This window comes from Fukomys damarensis, unplaced genomic scaffold (assembly GCF_012274545.1).
Source record: "Fukomys damarensis isolate Sample0158 unplaced genomic scaffold, DMR_v1.0_HiC HiC_scaffold_7, whole genome shotgun sequence".
Classification (NCBI taxonomy): Eukaryota; Metazoa; Chordata; class Mammalia; order Rodentia; family Bathyergidae; genus Fukomys; species Fukomys damarensis.
Window position 1 is genome coordinate 20722186 of NW_022900919.1, and position 23088 is coordinate 20745273.

At 47.6% G+C, this 23088-nt stretch overlaps 1 protein-coding gene across 1 annotated transcript; it reads right to left on the reverse strand.

Moving 5' to 3' along the window:
* Positions 1 to 19488: 19488 nt before the first annotated feature.
* Positions 19489 to 23082, reverse strand: Rps17 (ribosomal protein S17). Its single transcript, XM_010621134.2, has 5 exons — positions 22989 to 23082; positions 22617 to 22768; positions 21918 to 22023; positions 21445 to 21510; positions 19489 to 19613 (listed from the first exon to the last, which is right to left on the reverse strand). The coding sequence occupies exons 1-5, from the start codon at positions 22989 to 22991 to the stop codon at positions 19533 to 19535; spliced, it is 408 nt and encodes a 135-aa protein (XP_010619436.1). The 5' UTR covers positions 22992 to 23082; the 3' UTR covers positions 19489 to 19532.
* Between the last annotated feature and the right edge of the window lie 6 nt (positions 23083 to 23088).

Genomic DNA, 23088 nt, shown 5'->3' on the forward strand with positions numbered 1-23088 from the left:
TTTTGGTGCAGGAGATCAAACTCAGGACCTTGTGCTGCTGAGCTACATCCCCAGCCCAGTCACTGAAATTTTAGTTTTAACTTACAAAGTCTTGAGTTATGACCCAAATGCCAGCCACGTGTGCTTGCAGATGGTCTCAGATGCAGATTTAACCCTTAAAGAGTTCTGGAAGGAACATTACGACATCCTTTCCTGTGTGGGGTTAAGTGAGAAATCCTGGGCCAGTGTCTCTAAGGACACTGAGATCTGCCTGTGTGCAGGAGAGACTTTGAAGGCTGTGTAGAGGAGCCTGAGCCTTCAACTGACCAACTTAAGTGCAATCTGCCCTCAGGAACAAACTGAGTCCCTAAGTCAAGGGTCCGCTGTACAACTACTGTGGAAATGAATATGAAGATTCCTCAAAAAACTAAAAGTAGAAATCCCATTTGACCCAGCTATTCCCCTTTTGTGTATCTTCCCAAAAGAGTTAAAGAGAGAAGAGAGACTGAGAGAGAGAGAAGCTCCTCAGCCAGGGACGCAGGAACAAAAGCAGCCATGGGAACCGGTGCCAGGAAGGTGGGAGAAATGGCGGAGCACAGTGTGGCCAGTGTGAGAGCAGACCCCACTCTGTGTGCTTTAAAGGTCATGGCAGGGCCGGGGATTTAGCTCAGTGGTCCACCGCCTGCTCTGAGTTTGACCACCGGGTCCAAAGGAGGAAAAAAAAAATCCCAGCCCCCAGGAGGATCCCCACAAGTTCAAAGTAGCATGGGCTACGTGAGCTTAAGGTGAGCCTGAACTCCATAGCAAGACCCTGTCTGAACAAACCAAAAGAAAAAAATTTTTAGTGAGAGTTTTCCTCAAATTAACATCAGACACCCAAACACAAATTGACAAAGCTCATGAAACACCAAACAAGGAAACAGAGAAAGGGGTGGGAACCCTCCGTCTAGCCTGGCTCAGTCCATTGGTACCCCTGTGGCAAAGACTTGAGCCTGGGAAACCATGGAGAGCAGAGCTTCGTTCCTCGGGCTCTGTGGCCAATGCCAGCAGGACTGGCATCTGCTGAGGTCTGAAGTCTGCTGCCACATCCTGTATCCCTGAGTGGCTGGAGAGGTCACATGGCCCTAGGATAAGGGCCCTCACCCCCATGAGGCTTACCTCTCAAGACCTTATGCAGCCAATGGAATTCCAACACGGGACTCTTGGGAGGCTCAGCCCACAGCACCAGCCAATCTTCCTCAGACTAGAGACAACCAGGCTGGAAGGGAAGACTGTGCCTGTGGGGCAGCAAAGAGCAGAATCACATCTGACTTTGCCATAAGAACTACACAGGCAAGAAGAGAGTGGAATGAAACAGTAAAAGGTCTAAGTGCAGAAAAACCACTCCTATAGCCTGCAAGATTGGCCTTCAGGAGTAAAGGGGCTGGATGTGGGATGCAAGGCTACAATCCCTGCACTCTGGGTCCCTTGGCGGGAGGATCAAAAGAAGATTCAAGTCCAGCCTGGGCGACATGGGGACTTAGGGAGACGCCAAAGAAACAACAAAACGGGCTGGGGCTGTAGCTCAGTGTGGAGGCCTTGGGTTCCATCACAAGAACCACACACACACACACACACACACACACACAAAAACCTCAAAGAGGGCTGTGCGCAGCAGCTCAGCAGAAAAGCACATAGTAAGCGTATGTGACGCCCTGGGATGAAATAAAGTCTCTCAGAAAAACACAAAATGAAAGAATCTGTCCCTGGGAGACCTGCCTGCCTTACAAGAAATATTAAAAGAAGTCCTTTAGAAAGAAGAAAAATAATGGAGGTCAGACCCCAGATCTTCCTAAAGAAGAAGTGTCAAAAAATAAGCTAAAGTAAAGGAAAATGTTTTCTTACTCTTAGTGAATCTAACACAGTAGTTTGCTCAAAATAATAGTAGCAATGTATTCAATGAAGTGTACTTATATAAATGTAACATACATTAATAGACATCAGATATAAGCTTATTTACTTGAACTGAGTGGCAGTTTTCTACAAGGAGCTAGAGGGAAACATCAGGACTGTTCTGCCTTGTGACCCACTAAACGGTGTAGTGTTGTTTAAAAGTGGTCTTGGACTTCGCAATGTATATAGCAAACTCTGGAGCAGCTACTGAAAAGGTGAAAAAAAGAATTTTAATTGATATGCTGAGAAAATGGAATTATATCAAACGCTCAATGAAAACCCCGAGAGGCCAGGTATGGAGGTGCACACTTGTAATCCCAGCACTTGGGAGGCTGAGGCAGGAGGACCACGAATTCCAGGTCAGCCTAGGAAATTTAATGACTTGGTCCGACTGTCTCAAAATTTTAAAACACCGTAGCTCAGTCCTCCCTGAGTTCCATCCCCATTACTGCAGAGGCAGAGAAGGAGACGGGACAGCCCACCCACCACCCACCCGACATGTCCTGGAGTGGCAAAAATCTAGAAGGCCATGGCCAACTCTGCCCAGGCTGCAGGGCAACAGGAGCACTCATCACTGCTGGCAGGCGCATAGCAGGACCCGCGAAAGCTGGAAGACGGCGTGGCAGCTTCTCACAAAGTTAAACCACCCGATATTATTTCTGTAAGGCTCAGCAGTCACGGATGTGGTGCCCACTGAGGCCTGAGACAGACGGCCGTGCAACAGGTGCGTGCACACGGCACTGAGTCAGAAAAGCCTCAGGCGAGGGCACCGACACTTCGGCCAGTGCTGGAAGGAAAACAGCCGCAACAGACAGAACGCCCTCAGCGCTGCCACCATGTGACCTGCAGAAAGGTAGGGCCGGGGTCACCAAGGTCGACACTGAGGCTGCGTGCTCAGCACCCCTAGTGGCCGGTTAACTGCAGTGATGGAAACCCGCCGCTTGGTGGCGATGTGAGTCTTGGGTGGGCAGAGAACTCGGGAGTCCATTCTCACTTGTTATGGATCTAAAACTGCTCTAAAAATCTTCTTTTTAAGTCACGTGATTTTTTAAAACATGAGATCTTACAGGTGCAGATATGAAGCAATTGCTAAAACATATTGGTCGGTGGGAAACAAACACAATGCAAAACGGTATTTCAAAATGCCTATGATCCCAGCCCTGTGGGAGGCTGTGGCTGAAGTCACTAAATTGCCCAGGCTGGGCTTGAACTTGTGATCCTCCAGCCTCAGCCTCCCAGAGTGCTGGGATTACAGATGTGTACCACCGAGCTGGTTTTCCCCTCTCTCACCCCCACCCCGCGATAGGGAAGCTGAACCCAGGAGTGCTGAGCTCCCCAGCTCCCTCTTTAAATTGTAAAACAGGTTCTCCCTAAATTGCCCAGGCTAGCCTTGAACTTATAATCCTCCTGCCTCAGCCTCCACACAGAAGGTAAATTCTTCATATGCTCATGTGTTAAAACTGAGAAACATGAAAGAGAAGAAACCGTGAAGAGAATTTCCATCAGCTCACAGTGGGAAAGGCAGGACTTTTTTGCTGGTAAGCACTCATTGTTTAATAAAACTTATAAACCCAGACTTCATAGAAGACCAGACAGCCTACTGCACCGGTTTAGGACAGAACCCACCAGACAGGGGGCCTGTGTGGGAAGCGGGACCCTGGCGCCCACACCCCCACCACGCCCTGTCCTCTGGATCCGCATGGCCCCGTGCTCAGCAGGAGGCAGTGCGCTGGGGAGGAAACAGCTGCCCAGCCTGCTACAGCGCAGGAGGAAACGTGGTCTGGTCCGTGCAAGTCTGGTGTCACCACACGGAGATGTGGAGTCACGGGAGTAGTGTGGGCCTCAGGCCGGGAGGAAAAGCGTGATAGAGGCCCTGATAAGCACAGAGACTGCAACTCAAGAGGTACAGGAGCATTAAAACCCATCCCTTACTTTTCTACCGTAAATTTTTACTTTAGCATAATAGTAGTCAGCTTGGGTCTCAGTGGCTTTCCCTGAGGAATAAAAGAAGTGATCTTTGTGTTTGCCTACGTGGTACCCACGGCAGGAATACAAACGATTTAAGGAAAAGCCATGGGTGTGGATTGGAGGTTTATAGAGCAACAAAGACACTGAGGAATTTCGGTTTCCTTCAGAATTACCTGAGGTTTGATGGCAAAAATCACCTGCCAAGAAAGAAAAAGAACTAATAATCTGGCTGCTATCCAGTCATTGTTAGACAGATTTGCAATTGCCAAGCAATTTACACAACATTTGAATACATAACCGTTGATGAACATCTGCAGCATTTTGTGGGTACATGCCAAAAAATCCCTTTCAAAATACGGCATTAAAACATATGCCCTTGCCAGGCATGGTGGCACACACCTGTAATCCCAGCACCCGGGAGGCTGAGGCAGGAGGATCTCTGTGAGTTCAAGATCAGCCTGGACTACACAGTGAGTTCCAGGTCAATCTCAACTACATAGTAAGACCCTGTCTCAAAACAAAACAAAACAAAACAAAAGCAAACAAAAAAACGTATGTCTTTGTAGATGCAAAGAGTTACTATGCTTTCAATTTAAAAATTTATCCCGTAAGTCAGCCACCAGATCCTTATTTGTTTTGTAACAAACCAAATGATGTGCTGTTAACAGACTTGTGGCTCCTGTCTCCCAAACTAATCAGAATGTGACATTGGACAACTGGTTTACCAGTTTCCAATCGATGTTACAGAGCACAAGTTGACCAGCGTAGGAACTGTATGCAGAAACAAATTTTAAAAAGGCTGTTATTTCAAAACAGAGAATTGCATAGTACAATCTTTGAATTTCCGAAAGATTTACATTGGCCTTGTGTACAGCAAAGAAAAACTGTGGATGTTACCATTGCACCATTGATATAGGACACCAAGTAATCCAAATAAGCCAAAGAATCCAAATGAGGGAAATAGTGTAGCTCCTAACCTACTAGAGATCCCAAACTCGAGTTCATGCTCTCTAAAATCAAGGAATGAAATCTAGGAACAATAGAGGCTAAGAGTAAGGAATATTTATTGAGAGGAAGACAGCTGTGCCTGGGAGGGACAGGAGGGGATACCCAGAAAGTTGGATGCCCACCCACTCCACTTCCCAAAAGTGTTTTATGGAGCAAAGCCACTAGGTGAGGCAGGTACAAGGTGGGGCAAAGCTACAGTAAAATAGTAAGATCCGTGGAAAATTACAAGGTGAGCATAAGGTGGGACAAAACCACGATCAAACAGTCAGATTCCAAGTACAGCTGCCCAGGTAAAACTGATTCAATGCAGATCAAATGGGAAAGCAAATCAAAAGTATACACAGCATAGCAAGCCTACACAGAATGAACAAGGAGTTTCAAGAAAGGAAATGGGCTAGGGAGATTTTAGTTTCTACTTAAGGTGATTGATGCCTATTTAGAATATCAATCACTGCTATTCATCTCTAGGGGAAAAATGTAAGTGTAGTACTTTTTTCTCTTTTCACAATGCTGCCCCTCAGTGAATGTGTCTCGATTGTCTTTCTATTGACTCTGAGGGCCAGCCCTGTCTAACTGCCTGTGAGATATCTAATTGGGTCCAGGATTTAGCGCAATGGCATGGTGTCTGCCTCCCAAGCACAAGATCCTGAGTTTGATCCCTAGTACTGAGCTTTCTCATTAATTTAGCTGTCCATGTCCACGATGGAAATATTGATAGAGAAACCTCAACAAGATGAAAGCCTGAGAGAGAAACTTTCTACAACAAAACCAAAGACAGAGTAGATGTTGAAGAGTTATGCAGCAACTATGATGTTGCTCAAAACCTTACTGAATCCTAAACTGGATTCCTATGCTGGTCAACTTGTACCCTGTTAGCAAATGTAACATCGGTTGGAAACTGATAGTCCTAAATATGTGTGGCACAAAGAGTTGATACTTTACAAAGAAAATAACAAGTACAGAATAACACAAAGAAATGTTCTTAGAGGAATGAGACTGGAACTCATAAGAGATCATTTACAACAGGGGAAAAACAAAATGTTTCTGCTGAAGGAACTACTTCAAAATATTACTTATGGAGCATATGGCACAGCATCCCAAAGACCTACTACAACAGGAAAACCAACAAGATGTCCACTGTGTCCTACAAGAAGGGACAGGAAAACAAAACTTACATGCTATCAGTGTAAGTGGTACTTGTGTGAAAATTGAAGCAAAATTTATTTTTGTTGAAGAGTTCTATTGGTATTTTCATTGTAGTTCAGCTAGGAATTTCCATTACTTTTTAGACTCTGTACTTCAAAAAACAGTTGATGTTGAAAATTTTGATGCTTTTTTATAAACAATAAATATTAAAAATGCAAAATACTTTATTTACATGACTTTTTGGCTGTTAAGTACTCATTGTTTAATAAAACTTATAAAATCAGAATTAATTCATCAATGAAAAATATTTTAAAGAATAAGTGTAGGTTTGGTACACCAATGTTTCCATGATTTTATGACAAAAAATGTGGGTTGGTACAGTAAGGAAATATGTCTAACACAAAAAAAGGCAGTAATGGAGAACTAGAACAACAAAAACAACATAAAATATATGGAGGAAAGTAGCCAAATGCAAAAGAAAAGAACAAATTCTGTTTTATCCAGAATTACATTAAATATAAATGGATTAAATATTCCAAATAAAAGTAGAGATTATCTAAATAGATTTTTTTAAAATCAAACTATATGCATTCTACAAGAGATACCCTTCAGTTTTCAGCACAAAAAAGTTGAAATTAAAAGAATGAGAAAGCCAGGTGTGGTGGTGCACACCTGTAATCCCAGCACTTGGGAAGCTGAGACAGGAGGATCGCTGTGAGTTTGAGACCAGCCTAGGATACATAGTGAGTTCCAGGTCAGTTTCAACCTCATAGTGAGATCCTGTCTCAAAAAAAAAAAAAAAAAAAAAAGAATGAGAAAAGATCCAGATACCATGCAGACAGAAAGTGAAAGAATGATGGAAGTGTGTAAACTAATATCAAAGAATGAGTTTAATATAAAAATTTTACGCCAGGCATAGTGGTATATGACTGTAAGTCCAAGCTACACAAGGTGCAGAAGCAGGAGAATCACTTGAGCCCAGGAATTTGAGGCCAGCCTGGGCAAAACAGCAAGACCACACTTCAAAAAAAAAAAAGTTACTGGGCTGGGGACTTAGCTCAGTGGTGCCGTGCCTGTCTTGCAAGCACAAGAGCCTGAGTTTGATCACCAGTGCAAAAAATAAAAAAATAAAAGTTACTAGGGAGAAAAGACAATTTGTACTGGGCCGGGGATTTAGCTTAGTGATTCCACTGCCTGCTTCACAAGTACAAGGTCCCCAGTTCGATCCCCGGTACAAAAAAAAAAAAAAAAAAAAAAAAAAAAATTTAGTACTAATAAAAGTGTCAATCAAAAAGTTGTTACAATTATAAATATGTAATGCCTAAAAATACAGTATTATGAAGGAAAAACTGACAGAAATGAAGGAGAATTAGAAAATTTAACAATAATTATTAGAAGGGGCGAGGGTGTCAAACCCAGAGCCTGGGAACTGTAGGATAAAGTGCTATACAACTGTTTTTATGACTCTAGCATGTAGGAGGCTGCTGGCAGGTATGTCTAAGCCCAGGCATCTGAGAGCCCTTGACTCCTGAGGACACAACTCTGTCACTTAGTGCAGGTGCACAACAGGCTGTTATAATAATAAATCGGCATGGATGACCATGCACATACCACATAGCTATGCAAGGCTGCAGGGTGTTTTGTCATACTGTGTCTCAGAAAAGTGGATAAAGAACTGGTATAAGTTCTGTGCTGGAAATTAAAAGTTTGGTTCCTGCTTTGTAATGTCTGCCCATGTGCGTTGTTTTTGTTGAGAACCTTGCCTAACTGGGGACCCCTTCAGCCCACTGGCCCCAACACTTGGCGAGGTCTAGCAGCACGGTCAGGTAAGTGTCCCCACCACAGCATCTCCAGAAGCAGGGCCAGATAGTGGAGAGGAGCCCCAGGGAGCCGCTGCAGTACATCCCCTGGCCTTGCTCTGGCTGCTGATAGCACCTTTCCTGGCAGCTTGGAAATCTCCAGAGAACTGGGAAGTGGTCTGCCTGACACCCAGTGATGTTTTATGGGCCTTGGAAATACCGGAGACAAAAATTCCTCTCCCCCATCGTGAATCAGCAAGGATATGGTTTGGTTGTTTTTCAATCTCTGGCCATGTGAGACAGGAGGCAGAAGACCTTTTCCAGCAAGTGAACCAAAGGAAGTGAACTGAAGACAGCGTGGAACAACACAGGGCATCTGCGGAAGCCGTGCTGAAGGAAGCAGAGTGCTACCCGCTCTTGGAGCACAAGTCCCACACAAGGGAGGGCCCCCTAGTGTTCCCGGCACCACCCACTGGCCAGGAAAGGCGGCTGAGACAGTGTCTGCATGGCTGCCGTGGCTCAGATGAGCAGGACCAACCCCGCAGGGCAGACGCGTGGTCCCTTGAAGGTGAGCCAGTGCCAAACCTGGGCAGATCTCATAGCAGCTGGCTTAGACACAGAGAAGCTGGAGGGCAGCCCTTAAATGTGTGGCTGTCTTTGTGGAAGCAGTTGCACCCTAACCAGCAACACTGGCAGCCTTTTACCCAGATCAAAAGAAAGGCCGAAGTACCCAGTTGTAGGTGGGAGATCAGAGGCCACATGGGAACTATTTACTGGTCCCCCCAAAAATGTGCAGCATTGGGGCCAGGGATTTGGCTCAGTGGTGCTGCCATCTGCCTTGCAAACACCAGGACCCGAGTTCAATCCCCAGTATTTAAAAAAAAAAAAAAAAAAGCAGTATGCACTGGCACTGGTGCATAGCAGAGGTTGAGTCAGTGCTGATCCGTGACGACTCAAGACCATTTCACAGGACCCACTGCAGGCACAGGGTATGGAAGTCACTACATTACGGTCTGGAAGGCCGAGGTGACTTTGGGCATCCCTGTGATCTTTACGTTTCCCAGTTGCTGAATACATACTGGGGGTGGACATACTGACTGGTGCCAGGTTAGACACCACACAGGGAGAATTCTCTATGCGGATTCAGGTGATAAAAACTATTGTCTGAGGACATACCCATCACACACCATTGACTCTCCCGCAGGCAATGCAGGCTGTGTGTGTAAAGGAGTACCGGCCGCCTGGGGGCCATGAGGAAACAGGACAGACTGTTTTGAAGTTAAGAGGAAGCAGGGGTGATAGATGTGGCGCAAAGTCCTTTCAATTCACCAGTGTGGGCTTTGTGGAAGCCAGATGGGTCTTAGCAGATGACTGTGGACTATCATGAACAAAGTCACTCCTCCACTGCATGCGGCCGTAGCCAATATTGCTGACTCGATGGCCTGGCCCACCCTGATGTTGGGTCGATACCATTACACAGTGGACCTGCCTAATGTGTTCTTCTCCATCGCTACTGTGCCTGAGAATCAGGACCAGTATGGGAGGTCAGATAATGGACTTTTCAAGTGTTGCCACAAGGGTATTTACATATTACTACTTTGCACCATGGCCTGGTGGCCCAGGACTCTGTATCTTTGTTCCTTTATGCTGATAATGTCATGTTATCTTCTGATTACCTTACTGATTTGGAAGCTGCCACATAGTCTAAAAGAAGTTTTGCTGGTCTGGGGGTGGACCATCAGTGAAGACAAGGTCCAGGGCCCTGGCCTGTCAAATTCTTGGGTGTTATCTGGTCGGGTAAGACAAAGTAATCCTCCATGCAGTAATTGATAAGATCCAGGCACACCCCAGACTGATCACTGTACTCCAGTTACAAGTGTACAGGGCTTGGCAGGTTTCTGGAGGATGTTCATTCCACACCTAGCCACCTTGTTGCACCCTCCGTATCAGATGACTTGAAAGGATGGAACGTGGGACTGGACTGATGCAGCAGAAGCTGCACTCTAGGACTTGAAGAGGGCAGGCTCTCAAGTACAGGCTCTTCGAGTTGCTGACCCTACCCTGCCTTTCACCCTGATGGTGAATGTGGATGAGGTTGGGGTTGTGGCAAGAGCAGGGGAAGCAGGAGCACCCAACTGGGTTTTGGTCACAGTTGTGCAGAGGAGCTGAAAGCGGGTACTCCCTGGCTGAGAAGCGCTTGGCAGAGTATATTCTGCTGTGCTGCCTGTGAAGGGATCACGGGCAGCAGGCTGTGGAAGGGCAAACTAAGAACCCAATAGAAGGCTGAGTACACACGTGGGTGTCTGTCCCGGGAGTGGAGTGGTGCAGGTCCCCCACCCTGGCACAATGGCGAACATATCTACAGCAGAGCCTCCTTTTGGGCCAGCCCTCTAGCGGCCCAACTGACAGCAGTGCTGGGGACCCATGACATACACAACCCAAGAAACTGCACAGGATGAAGAGTTATGATCCCTAAACTCTCTATGCAAGGGAGGGAGAGGCCCCTGGCTGAGGCTGGGTATACTGACGGCTCTGGTCGTGACACAAGCCCGAAATGGATGGAGTCACTGTCCAGTCAGAGACACTCTAGTTTGAGGCTGGGACAGGCAAGTTGAGCCGACGGGCAGAGTTGTGGGCAGTGTGGTTACTTGTCGTGCGTGAGGACGAGCCTCTGCATGTTTGCACAGACAGTTGGGCCGTATTCCAAGGGCTGACACTCTGGTCACCAACCTGAGCGGCCCAAGACTGGCACATAAGACATCGACCCCTATGGGGCGCTGAGTTATGGCGAGACTTACGGGATCACGGCCAGACTGTACCACGTGTGGTGTTCCATGCGTCAGGACGTGCGCCCTCCTCTCACCGGGGAATGACTGAGCAGACTCCTTGACAAGGGTAGAGCAGTAGTGCTTCGGCCCTATAAGAAATAGGCTGTAGCACAGCAACGGCATTGGGATATGACTCCCGCAGAGACAAGAGCGGCAGTGGAAGCAATGCCCTCCACTGCTCAGCTGGCCCCTCGGAGGAGGAGGGCGCCCACATGACTGGGTGCGACACCCAGGGCCACCCCCGCCCCGCAGCAATGGTAGGGAGACTGCACTGGGCCCCTGACTCCTCACAAGGATGGAAATGGGCTCCGACTGCTGTGGATACTGCCACAGGCGTAGGCTTTGCCTTCCCCACGCCCTCTGCTGACCAGGCCCGTTCCATGAAGGCATTACAGTGGTTGACTGCAGCCTACGGGATGCTGCGAGGAATAGAATGTGCTCAGGGAAGCCACTTTACAGGAACTTAGGTGGAACAGTGGGCCAGAGACTATGACCTCACCTGGCACTGTCATGTGCCCTGCCGGCCTCAAGCTGCTGGTATGACTGAGAGCTATAATGGGCTCTTGAAAACTAAGCTGGTCTATTTGGTCCAAAGTTTTTCCAGTGGGTGTGGGCCTTACTCAGTGACCAGCCCCGGCATATGGATGACAGCCCATTGGATTGGCTTCTGAAAATACAGCCAACTTGTCTGTGCATTGACTGGCACAGCAAGGTCCTAAGGTGGTAAAAAGAGCTTTGATCCTCCCCTCAGGAGAGTCTACATGGCGCTGGGAACCCGGTACCAATGGACTTGAGAATGGCCCACAGAGCCCCGGCTGGAGAACTGGATGTTCCTCTTGGAGCCCTGGCAGGAAGGAATCTTCTGTCATACAGGTGCAGCCCTGGATTTCAACATGGTCCCTGAAGGCCTCCGTATGCTCCCCACCTGACGCCATGCTGGGGCCACCCTTCTAAAGGGAAGCGACACTGTCTGCCCGGCCTATTCCCCTGGGGTGACAGATCTGGCTCCAAGCCCCTTGCCTCTGGTGGCAACAGGGACATGGGTCTGGTGTTTTAGTACATGTGCCGCCAAAGCGAGCACAGGTCTGGCATTCTAAACCGAAAGGAAAAATGATCCTGGCCACCATCCCACTGCAGGAGGAATGTGAGGCCTGCATCCTCCCAGAAGGGCGAGACCTCCCTATGATGGTTCCCCTTTCTGCCCCGGCCTTCCGACCAGAGTGAGCCAACCTAATGGTATCATCCCCCAGGCACACACGCTGGCTCACGGGCACCAGCAGTCGCACCGTTGGGTGTGCACTGAGCTCCTGTTGGAGGTGGCTGAAGGCCTCCTGTGGAGAACTGCACCAGCACCTCTGTGGTATTAGACTGACTGGCAACAACAGAACTGGATTGGACCCACCTGGGATCAGCAAGGCCAGGCTGTTGAGGCTGTGACCTGGAAGAGCACAACTGAGACCCGCAGTGCATAATGGTTGGGGGTGGATGACAGGGAATCAAGTGATATTGCTGGATGTTGCCCACTGTGCACTGAACAGGTCCATGTGTCATGGGAAAGCACACAGTGGTATGGATATACCTTCACCCCTTCACGTTACGGGTGAATAGCACACATACCCGGTGGGATGGCCGTAAACTCAGAGGTACAGTGCCCACTCACTGGCCCATGGTGGAGCCTTACGGGTCTGTGGCACTACAGACTGGCCATGCCTTCCTGCAGACCCACCCCAAACTGGGATGCACTGTATCACACAAGGCACTGCATCAAACAGGTGGCTTGGTGGCTTCATCCTATGGCAGTACTGGTGCTGGCGGCTGGCACTGTAGTCCAGCCCTCCAATGTGAAGCTCTCACTCAGCACGTGGTACAGGCCTCTAAATATCACACACCAGTCTCTGGTGTCACTCATGGAGGAGATGTCCCAGATGAGAAAGGTGGTGTTACAAAACCAAATGGCTCTGGATTGGTGGCTGCAGCACAGGGAGGCACTTGTGCCCTCCTACATGTACAATGCCGTGGTTTTATTCCTGACCACCAGGGGACAAGTACAAGAGGCCTTCAAGAGATGGTCACGGAGGTGTCTGCCATCCACGCCTTGCAATGCGACCCCCTGGTAAGGATTCCCCCTGGTGGGACTCCTTAGGATCCGCCTGGCCTTGGGTAGCTCTCAGTGTGCTACAGTAGCAATGGAGTTAGTTTGTGGTTATATGTTGTTCCCTGTAGTGTTTTTGTGGGCTCTGGGCACAAGGGGCAGCCTTGTATGCTATTTGCAAGAAGCAGCAGCCCCCCACCATCTTGGAAAGGGTGGGATGCAGGAGGCTGCTGGCAGGTATGTCACAGCCTGGCATATGAGGGCACTTGAAGACTCCTGAGGACACACTCTGTCATTTAATGCAGGTGCATAACAGACTTTGTTATAATAGTAAACCAGCAGGGATGACCACGCACAAACCACATGGCTAGCTATGCAAGGTCACGTGGCTGTTTTGTCTTACTGATAAGTTCTGCGCTGAAAATTAAAGTTTCCTTCTTGCTTTATAATGCCTGCTCCACATGCATTCTTTTCCTTGGGAACCTACCTGACTGGGCCCCCTTTCAGCCTACCAGTCCTGACAAGCCCTACACCCCAATTCCGATTATGGACAGAATAGACAGAAGATCAATAACAAAATAGAATAGTTCAGTTTCAGTGATTGAGAGCTTTCCTAGCATGCACGAGGGAGGTTTGATCCCCAGCACTGCAAAATAATAATGATGATGATAATAATAATAATATGGAATTTGACAACAGTACAGCTCAACTACACCTAAAAGACATTTACTGAACACTTCATCAAACTCCAGAAGTCTACACATTCTTGTCACGCACATGGAAAATTTTCCAGGACAGACCACCTGTTGGGCCATTAGTTCTTGTTTAAAGAATAAACATACAATGGTGATTCCCTGACAAAACTAGAATGAAATTAAATTTTTAAAAGAAAATGTAAGGAAGGCAAGGCAATGTAAGAATAACTGAGATGTGTTATGTGCACGTACCAACTCCCCACGATGAATGTAACTGTTATGTACTGCAAACCTGGGCTAATAAAAGGTACAAAAAAAAAAAAAGGAAAAAGAAAACTTGGAAATACACAGATACATGGAAATTAAACAATGCAACTCTAAATCACCAGTACATCAAAGTTGTCACAAAGGCAATTATAAAATATTTCAGATAGCCGGGTGTGGTGGTGCACACCTGTCATCCCAGCACTCGGGAGGCTGAGGCAGAAGGATCACTGTGAGTTCGAGACCAGCCTGAGCTGCATAGTGAGTTCCAGGTCAGTCTCAACTACATAGTGAGACCCTGTCTCAAAAAACCAAAAAAAAAAAAAAAAAGAAACAGAAAAAAAAGAAAAGAAAAGCGACCAGAACCAAAAGTTGGTTCTTTGAAGAACAAATGAACAAACATTGAAGCTAATAGAGGACTTCACACTGCCAAACCGTGACATTGCTGTTAATCTCACAGAAACAAGGGAGATTATCAGGGAATATTATGAGCAATGTTATGTCAGCATGTTGGATAACCTAGGTGAAAGAAATGCAGAAATTCCTAAAAAGACAAATTAATGAAAGACACTCAATGAGAAATGTAAAATTTGATATGCCTGTAACACATAGAGACAGATTTAGTATTTACATATTGTACTACCAAACCCTAGGGCCAGCTAGCTTTACCACTGATTTCTACCAAGTGTTTAAAACAGAAACTAACATCAATCATCCTCCAGATCTTCATAAAACAGAAGAGGGAACAACTCATTTTGTGAGGCCAGTATTATGCCACTACCAAAATGACACAAAGCAATCACAACAATTAAATTAATGTATCCTGTGAGCTGTAACAAAAATTCCCCACAATATATAAACAAACAGTCAGGCATGGTGGTACATGCCTATAATCCCAACACTCGGGAGGCTGAGGCAGGAGGATCTTTCTGATTTCAAGGCCTGAATTCATGCAGGGCCCTGTCTCAAAATAAAGCAAAACACAAGCAAACAGAATATAGCAACATAGAAAATGACCATACCAGGCTGGAGTCACAGCTCAGTGGCAGAGCACTTGCCTCAAATGCACGAGGCCCTAGGTTTGACCCCACACACAAGGCCGTCTTTAAACCCATCCCAACGCACAGTGGGTATCTCAGAATGCAGGATGGAGTCACCATCCAGAATCAACCAGGGTAACGCCACCATTCAAGCTCAGGTTGTAGATGTGTCCCTGAAGCTGCTGTGTTGAAGTTGTGGTCGCCAGCTTGGCGTCACTGGGGGGGTGGCAATGACTTCATGGCCTCCAGGTCACTGAAGCTTTGGGAAACTGGTTTCTTCCTTCTACTGCCTCTCACCATCCAGGTGATTGGCTTTGATCCACCACAGTCCTACACCATGTGCTTTACAGTAACAGAAAGCAGGCTAACCTAACTACTGGTGGATAAAAGAACAAAGCCACTTGATCGTATCAACAGGCACCAAAAAAGCACGTGACAAAATTCAACACTATTTCATAATTTAAAAAACTGATTTGTGACCTCATTATAATCATAAACTATAACAGAAGGGAATTTCTTCTATAGAATCTACAAAAACCTACAGGGAGGCAGGTATAGTGGTGGATGTTAGGGAACGGATCATGGTAAAGTATGCTGTGACACCGCCATCACAAGCTGCATTCTCCTGGTACTTCTTGGCTCCTAAAATGACCTCATGCCCTCAGCTCTGGTTTCCCTCCCCACAAAGCCACAGTGGTCCAGAGAAGTTGAAACCTGTGTCTGCAGGGCTGGAGCCATAAAAGCAACCTGGCCTGTGATAGGTTAGAAGCAGCTCCTCCCTCATTAATAATCAATAGCTTAGCCCAAAAGTAATAAAAGGACCTTCCCTTCTTTGTTCTCTTCTTCTGCCCCTTCTCCCTCTCTGCTCCTGCTCCCTGAATAAAGTCTCCTGTCAGACCTCTCGGGGTGTGTGTGGCCTAGGTGTTGAGCGCCTCTGGAACCCTTTCAGTGGACACCTATAACCCTAGTGCACAAGTTTGAGACCAACACAGGCAATTTAGTGAGACTGTCTCAAAAGATTTTTTAAAAAAGGGCCAGAAGTAGTTTTGTGAAGGACCTGCGTTCCATTCCCAGTACAACAAAAAACCAAAATAAATAAGCAAAATTCCCTATCAGAACACCATGCTTAACAGCGGTAGTCCCTCAAATCAGGAACAAGACAAAGGTGTTGGCCCCCTTTGACCCCGTAATTGGGCAAGAAGAGGAAGTAAAAGGTATCCAGATTGGAAGGAAAAGCCAAAACTCTCTATTTGCAGAGGACACAATCTTTTATATAGAAAACCTTAAGAATCCACAGGGTCGAGAAACCTTTAGAGTCAGGGTAGCAAGATTGCACGAATAGCCGAGTGTGGCGCACACCTGTGATCCCAGTATTCTGGGAGGCTGAGGCAGGATTATAAATTCAAGCCAAAGCCTGAGCAGTTTAGTGATTTCATGAGATCCTTTTTCAAAATAAAAAGTAAAAAAGGGCTGGGGGTGTAGCTCAGTGCAAAGGTTAGAGGTTCAATTCCAAGGATACAGACAGCTAAATCATGTAGAAATAATACAGGCAGTCAGACAGGAACCGGCCCTTGAAATCAATGCAGAGAACACGAGGCAGCTGTGGCTGGAGGCGCAACTGAAGAAAATTAAAATCACAATGACCAGATTTGCATACTTCCCTAAGGGATGAACGGAAATTCCAGATTATTGGTACCACCCTTTTGGGCTTTCCCTTATAGACAGACAGTCTTAGCGGGTGAGAGGATGAAATTATGGTCTACTACTACAGATTATCAACCGTTAAGGATGTCGTCCATATTCCCTTGTTACTACTGGATCAGTATCACCTAAGTGTTATACTTGTCATCTTATTGGTAGGTCACTTTGTACGCACCCCTTGTGACTTTGCTCGAGATGCGAGCTCATTGACAACCCATTCCAACATTCTGTCACAGCAACTCCAAAGGGGCTAAGACAAAGTTCCAATGTGAGGACCTCACACTACAACTTCACTCGGAACAGAGGTGTTTGCAGGTGTAGTTAAGTGGGGTCCACTCTAAGCCCATGACTGGTGACCTTTGAAACATGGTGACCCCAGCTCTGCAGGAGACTCAGCAGGAGGGTCACAAGCTCGAGCTCAGCCTGGACAACTTGGTGAAACCCTAGCTCAACATAAAAAAAAATTGTAAAACAGGGCTGGGGATGCCGCTCAGTGCTGAGGAAATCAACTCAGGATCACTTGCCTTGTTTCAGAACTCACCACAGTTGTTGCTTCTCCTCTAAGTTCAGCGTCCTCCTGGGGTGGGACAGTTAACAGAGCTTCCTTCTGTGGAGCTCTCGTGGAGAAGTGAGCTCACCAGTAGCGAACAGCTTTTTCCTTGGTCAACCGGTGAGCCACTCAGATTTAAAAGCCCAGTGTTCAGAGCCTGGTGTTTTGTCCCCCGGCCCATTTCTGTTCACATGGGTCTGCACTGATAGCTTTGGGTTCAAATAAAACTTGTCTTTATTTACTCTCTTGTGATCTTCCTGCCTCAGCCTTCCGAGTAGCTGGGATTACAGGTGTGCACCTAACACCTGGTTCTGAGTAGGATTTTTAAAATCTTTAGTTTCAGTTCTATTAGAGTTGTTTTGCTTCTTTTTGCTGAAAATAACCTAGAAGGATACAGGAAAAAACAAAAACCCACCTTAGCTCTAGGAGTTTCTGGGTGCTTTCAACCTTCTGGGCTGAGTCCTGACGCACAAGCAGACAGGGGCCTTGGGAGTCAGTCTGACCCAGGTCGGGTGGGATTGACCCTTGGCTGAGGCCTGCACCTCCTGGCTCAGCTTCCCCAGTAGCTAAAGTATTTAAAACCCACAAGCGTTGCTGAGCACGCCCTCTCCCCCGCCCAAAACTAAACAAACCAGCTGTGAATAAATGAGGCCGTCAGGACCTCCCTGTAGAACGCTAATGTGAATCTAATGTGAATGCGAAGGCCAGGTGTTAAGAGTGAATAGATGTCAACCCCCGGGGAAAAGCTGGTCAGGAGCAGGGCTCTGAGGCTCCCAACATCTCACTTGGAGCCAGACATGGTGGCGCACCTGGGATCCCACTTACTCAGGAGGCTGAGGCAGGAGGACTAAATTTGAGGTCAGCCTGGGCAACTCTGTGAGACAGCCTCAAAAATACTAAAGGCTGGGATGTAACTTAGAGCTGGGCTCAATACTCAGTACCGCCAACAAAACACCTCATGGTTTACTAATTACAAAGGGAAAGAATTTATAGCAGAAAAGGCGTGCGTCCAAGTATTCAAAGTAAATCCCAAACACGTGAAACACTGCACCTCTCAACATGTGCCTCAAGCCAAGAACAGGGTATTTCAGTAGGATTCTTGAAGACAACTAAAATGAAACCGAGGGTCCCTGCATGGTGGGACAGGTCTTAGTCCCAGCACTTGGGAGGGAGAACTGAAGCAAGTTCGAGGCCAGGCTGGGTTACATACTGAGTTTGAAACCAGCCTGAGCTGTGAGAACTGGTCTTAAAAAAACCAAAAAAACTTTCAATTTTTTCATTTTTTGGTAGCAGGGATGGAACTTAAGACCTTGCACTTGCAAAGCAGACGCCAGAATCAGAGCTAAATCCCTGGCCCAAGTTCAATTTTTTTCAAACCAAGCTAATACATGTGTGACCGCTTCCAGCTTGCTTTTATGTGAGAAACATCAAACGTGCCTGGATTGAAGGACATTCTATAAAATAATAAAAATTGGCTCAAACTTTTCAAAATTTGACATACCATGGTGAACAGAAGGCTGAAGGGACAGGAAAACTACACTGCCATGCTGGATAGGGGAACAAGTAGCTATAAAGGGCATTCTTTGGGTAATTATGGAAGTGGTACTGAATAAATTATTAAATTTCATTACCTTGAAGATTGTACTGGGGCTACATAAAACAGACACTGGGGTAAACAGCACATCTCCAATGCCATCAAAAACACCATGCACACATGAATAGTAACATGGAAGTAACCGCTAAGTATGAAGGAGATGTGCACCCACCGTTCCAATTTTTATTTGCACTACTAACATACTTGTGAAGTATTTGCTGTGCATGGAGAGCTGGAGCTCTGGATGTTGGGATCCAGGCCTCTGCCCGGGAGCAGCATCTGTGCCTGGGAGCCAGTGGAGTCAGCCGAGCAACTCTGGAGGGGCAGCAGCTCCTCTGGTAGGGGGGTGTGGTGGTGCACAAAGGTAACCCCAATACTCGGGTTACAGCAGGATCCCAAATCTGAGGCCAGCTGGACTACTTCTGAGACCGTCCCCAACAATAAAGAGCGGAGCATGATGGTGCACACCTATACCCTGTACTCTGGAGGCTGAGGCACAGACGATCACAAGTTCAAGTCCTGCCCAGGTAACTAGAGACCCCATCCCCCAAAATGGGGTGAAGTAGCAGAGCACCCGTGGGTTTGATTCCCCAGTGCTATAACAAAACACACCAACCCAGGCTCTCCCACACTCCAGGCTCCAAGACGGACAGAGACCCCAGCTCCGCACATGGGACCTCGAAGCTCACAGGAAGGCCGGTGCAGCTCACACCCAGGTCCCCTCTTCAGAACCCCAACAAGGTTGTGCCAGGTCTGTGACACAGGCCCAGGCTGCTCTGAGTGGAGACTCCAGCCAAGACCCTCTCAAAGTCAGCTGAACCCAGTCTTCACAGACCATGGGATCCCACTGGCTCCCTACCCCTATCCAGACCCACATCAATGACACACAGAAAGCTGTCGCCCTGAATTTATTGAAAATTACAACAGCAGAAAGATTCAGACAGCTCCGCGTGGAGTTTTGAAGTTCATCCCGACGGTAGGCTGTGTGACCTGCAGGTTGGAGAGGCTGCCGAAGTCCTGGAAAAGAACAGTCAGAGTGAGCTGTGCAGCTGTGATCTGCAGCAGCGGCCAGCAGCCTCCAGCAGACTGACACCAGCAGGGGGGTCCACAGTGCCCGGTCAGCAGTGCTGGGGACAAACCCAGAGACTTCACACTAACTGCATCTCTCCCCAGAGTTTAAATTCTGAGACACAATCTCACCAAGTCACCCATGCTGGGCTAAAAACTTGGGATCCTCCTGGGTTGGCCTCCCTGAGTGCTGGGATGGATATGCGGTTTTTACAGGGGGCATCTTGTGCTTTGTAGGAGGTACAATAGCACCTCTTGCCTTTATCCTCAAGATGCCCATCAGCAGATGTCTAAGCTCAGCCATGGAAAGTTTTACTCAGGCCGGGCTTGGTGGTACAGGCCTGTAACCCTAACATATATAGGAGGCTGAGGCAGGAGATCAGTTCATGCAAAAGCCCAGCCTAAACTACATAATGAAAACTTGTCTGGGGAGGGGAAAAAAAAAAGCTGGAGATTAGTTAGCACAGTGGTCCGGCCACCTGACTCGCAAGCACAAGGTCCCAAGTTCGATCTCCAGTACCCCCCACCAAAAAGGTACCCACCTGCAAAAAAAATATCCTTTAACAAAACCCATTGCCTCTGAGAATAACTACCCCCGCCCCATCATATCCATGGACTCAACCATGGATTGAAGAACATTTAGGAAAAACTGCAGCTATACTAAACACGCAGCTTTTGGTCACTATAAACAGTCTAACAACTGAAAGAGCCTTTACCCTGTATTAGACACAATCTAACTTAAAGGGGAGATGTAAATTATGTAAAATGAGCATCGGGGCCGTGATGGCAAACCTTTTAGAGGCAAGTGCCAAACTGCAACCCCAAACACATTTATTTATCCCAAGTGCCAATACTGCCATTAAACCTAAATACTGAGGTTTTAGTTTACAAAAAAACAAGTCAAACACATGTGCTGTGGCTTTGCCATCATTGATTTGGGATATTGGTATTGGGGGTAGGACTCTGAAACACCTCTATGACACAGGGCCCCACCTCCCTTCCAGCAACAGACTCAGGGATCACAAATCAGATCAACACCTGGGAAGGGACCAGCCCTGGGAGGGTAGACCAAACTACAGCCTGAGTGACACCTTATCTCCAAACAGTAATTTAAAAAGGCCAGGAATGTAGCCCAGTGGTGCAGTGTTTGCCTAGCATGTGAGGCCCTGAATTCCCTCAGTACCATAAAAACCCAACCAACACACAAGCTGCATTCACAACAGTGGTTATTCCAGGAAAAAAAAAGTCCATAGTTAGTTTTAGCTGTACTGTTAAACTGGGTGATATGTTCATGGGAGTACATTTTGTTCTCTTTTTGAACCACTTAATGAAATGGCTCAAAATTATCAACAGCAAGCTGGACTGACTCATCTTCAGACTCCTTCCTCTAAAGCTATCTGTGAAGCACCTGACAGTGCCTGGTGTGGATCTGGACTGAGACCAGAAACACAAAGTCTCCCAAGAAACCAGGCAGAGAGGACAGCCAGGGCTGCAAGAGACAGGACACATGTGGAAGCAGCCACAGAAACTAAAAGAATCGAAGGAGCCAGGATAAATGGGTGTCCCAGACACCACAGAGACAGCCACATAAACTCAGCGCACATAACCTTCAATGACTAACCAGTCCCATTTTAAAGGCAGTGTGGTTCAGCAGTTAGCAGTGTAGACAGGATTCCTAGTTCTGCCCTTCAGCATCTGAGCAGCCTTGGTCTTGATGTTAGTGATAACTACTACTAGAGATAACCACAGAGGGGTCTTGACTGGGGAATCCAGCACTTACCAAAAGTTTCAGCATCTCCTTAGTGTCAGGATCCACTTCAATGATCTCCTGATCCAAGGCTGAAACCTAGAAGAATGTGCGAAACATGAATCATGAATTCTGGCTTCTTAAATGTCTTTCCCTGGGGTTTAGGATCTCACAAGGTGAGCAACAGCAGGTCTGTTATAGTGACCTCAGGTCCAAGGAGCAGTGGTGGCTTTGCCATCCTACTCAGTATCTAGAAAGCCTGAGACTCAGCTTGCACTTCAGAAACACTGCTGCGGCAGGTAACAAAAACAAAACCAGAACAAGACTGCACCCACCATACATCACCTGGGGCTCTCAGGTGAAAAGGGGCATGGACTTAACTTGGTCCTAACCAGACAGGAGGCTAATAGGCAGATTTAAGGACCTACAGCTGGAGATCTAAGAGCCCTTCCCAGATACAGTTAAAGCCCTCTTGGAAAAGCCAGAGAAAGACCCAAAAAATTTACCTCAGGGACGTAATTATCTCTCCTTTCTCTCTCCTCCTCCTGCAGCTTAATGGAGATACCCCTCACAGGGCCTCTCTGAATCCGCTTCATCAGATGTGTGACATATCTACAGGTACATATGCCCGAGGAAAGCAGTGAGGACACACATCAATTCCCCCTGGTACCCAGAACACCTGGACCCATCAATGCCAGTTTTAGTTCTTTTGTACAGTGAAAAGGGAATGGGTCACCATAACAGTAAACAGTATACACACACAAAACCTCTGCTTACCTGAACATTCCCATCCTTTTGGTTTCTCTCAACATTACTCAAACTCTTTCAAGTTTACCACAGCCTCCACACAACAGGCACTTTTTTTTTTTTTTTTTTTTTTAAACCGGGTGTACGTAGTTCAGGCGGCTCCTGAACTCAGTACGCGGCCCAAGCTGGCCTCCAACTACTGGCGATTCTCCTGCCTCGGCCTCCAGAGTGCTGGGATTACGGGCGTGCGCCATCACGCTCGGCCCCAAGCGACATAGTTTTTGGAGCAACGGTGATGAGACAGATATTAAAGCTGACGGAGCAGGCAGGCCTTAAGGCCAGACACCCGACTTCGGCCTCTCCAAACAAAACAGTACCACCGCCGGTGAGACAACTGCCCAAGGTTTTTCGGGCGAGCTACTCGCGGGAGTGGACTTCGCCCCCGTTCGCCCACTCACCCTGCTATCTTGTTGCGGAGCTTCTTGCTGGGGATGATGGCGATCTCCTCGCACACGCGCTTGTTGGTGTGGAAGTCATTGCCCAGGCGCGTGTAGTACTTCTCTATGATGACCCGGGCAGCCTTCTTCACTGTCTTGGTGCGAACGCGGCCCTGCGCGGGGAGAAGACAGGGTCACCAAGTCTGCCTACCGGCTGGAGGGAGAAGGCAGCCTCAGGCCGGGCCAGGGGTTGGGAGGCATAGCCCTGGGCAAAGCTGGGCGGCCCCGCCCACCGGGGTCCGTGACCCTGGGGCTCAGAGGTTCCCTGGCGCGCCAGGGGCCGCAGATGCAGAACGATTGAAGGCGACACACACCGAGACCTAAGAGACCTACCATGTTGGCGGGTCCCTGGGAAAGAGGAAACAGGAAGCACAAGCGAGACCTATTAAGCGCCGGCCAGAGAGGAGCTTCCGCCAGCCGGCACCGAGCCCGC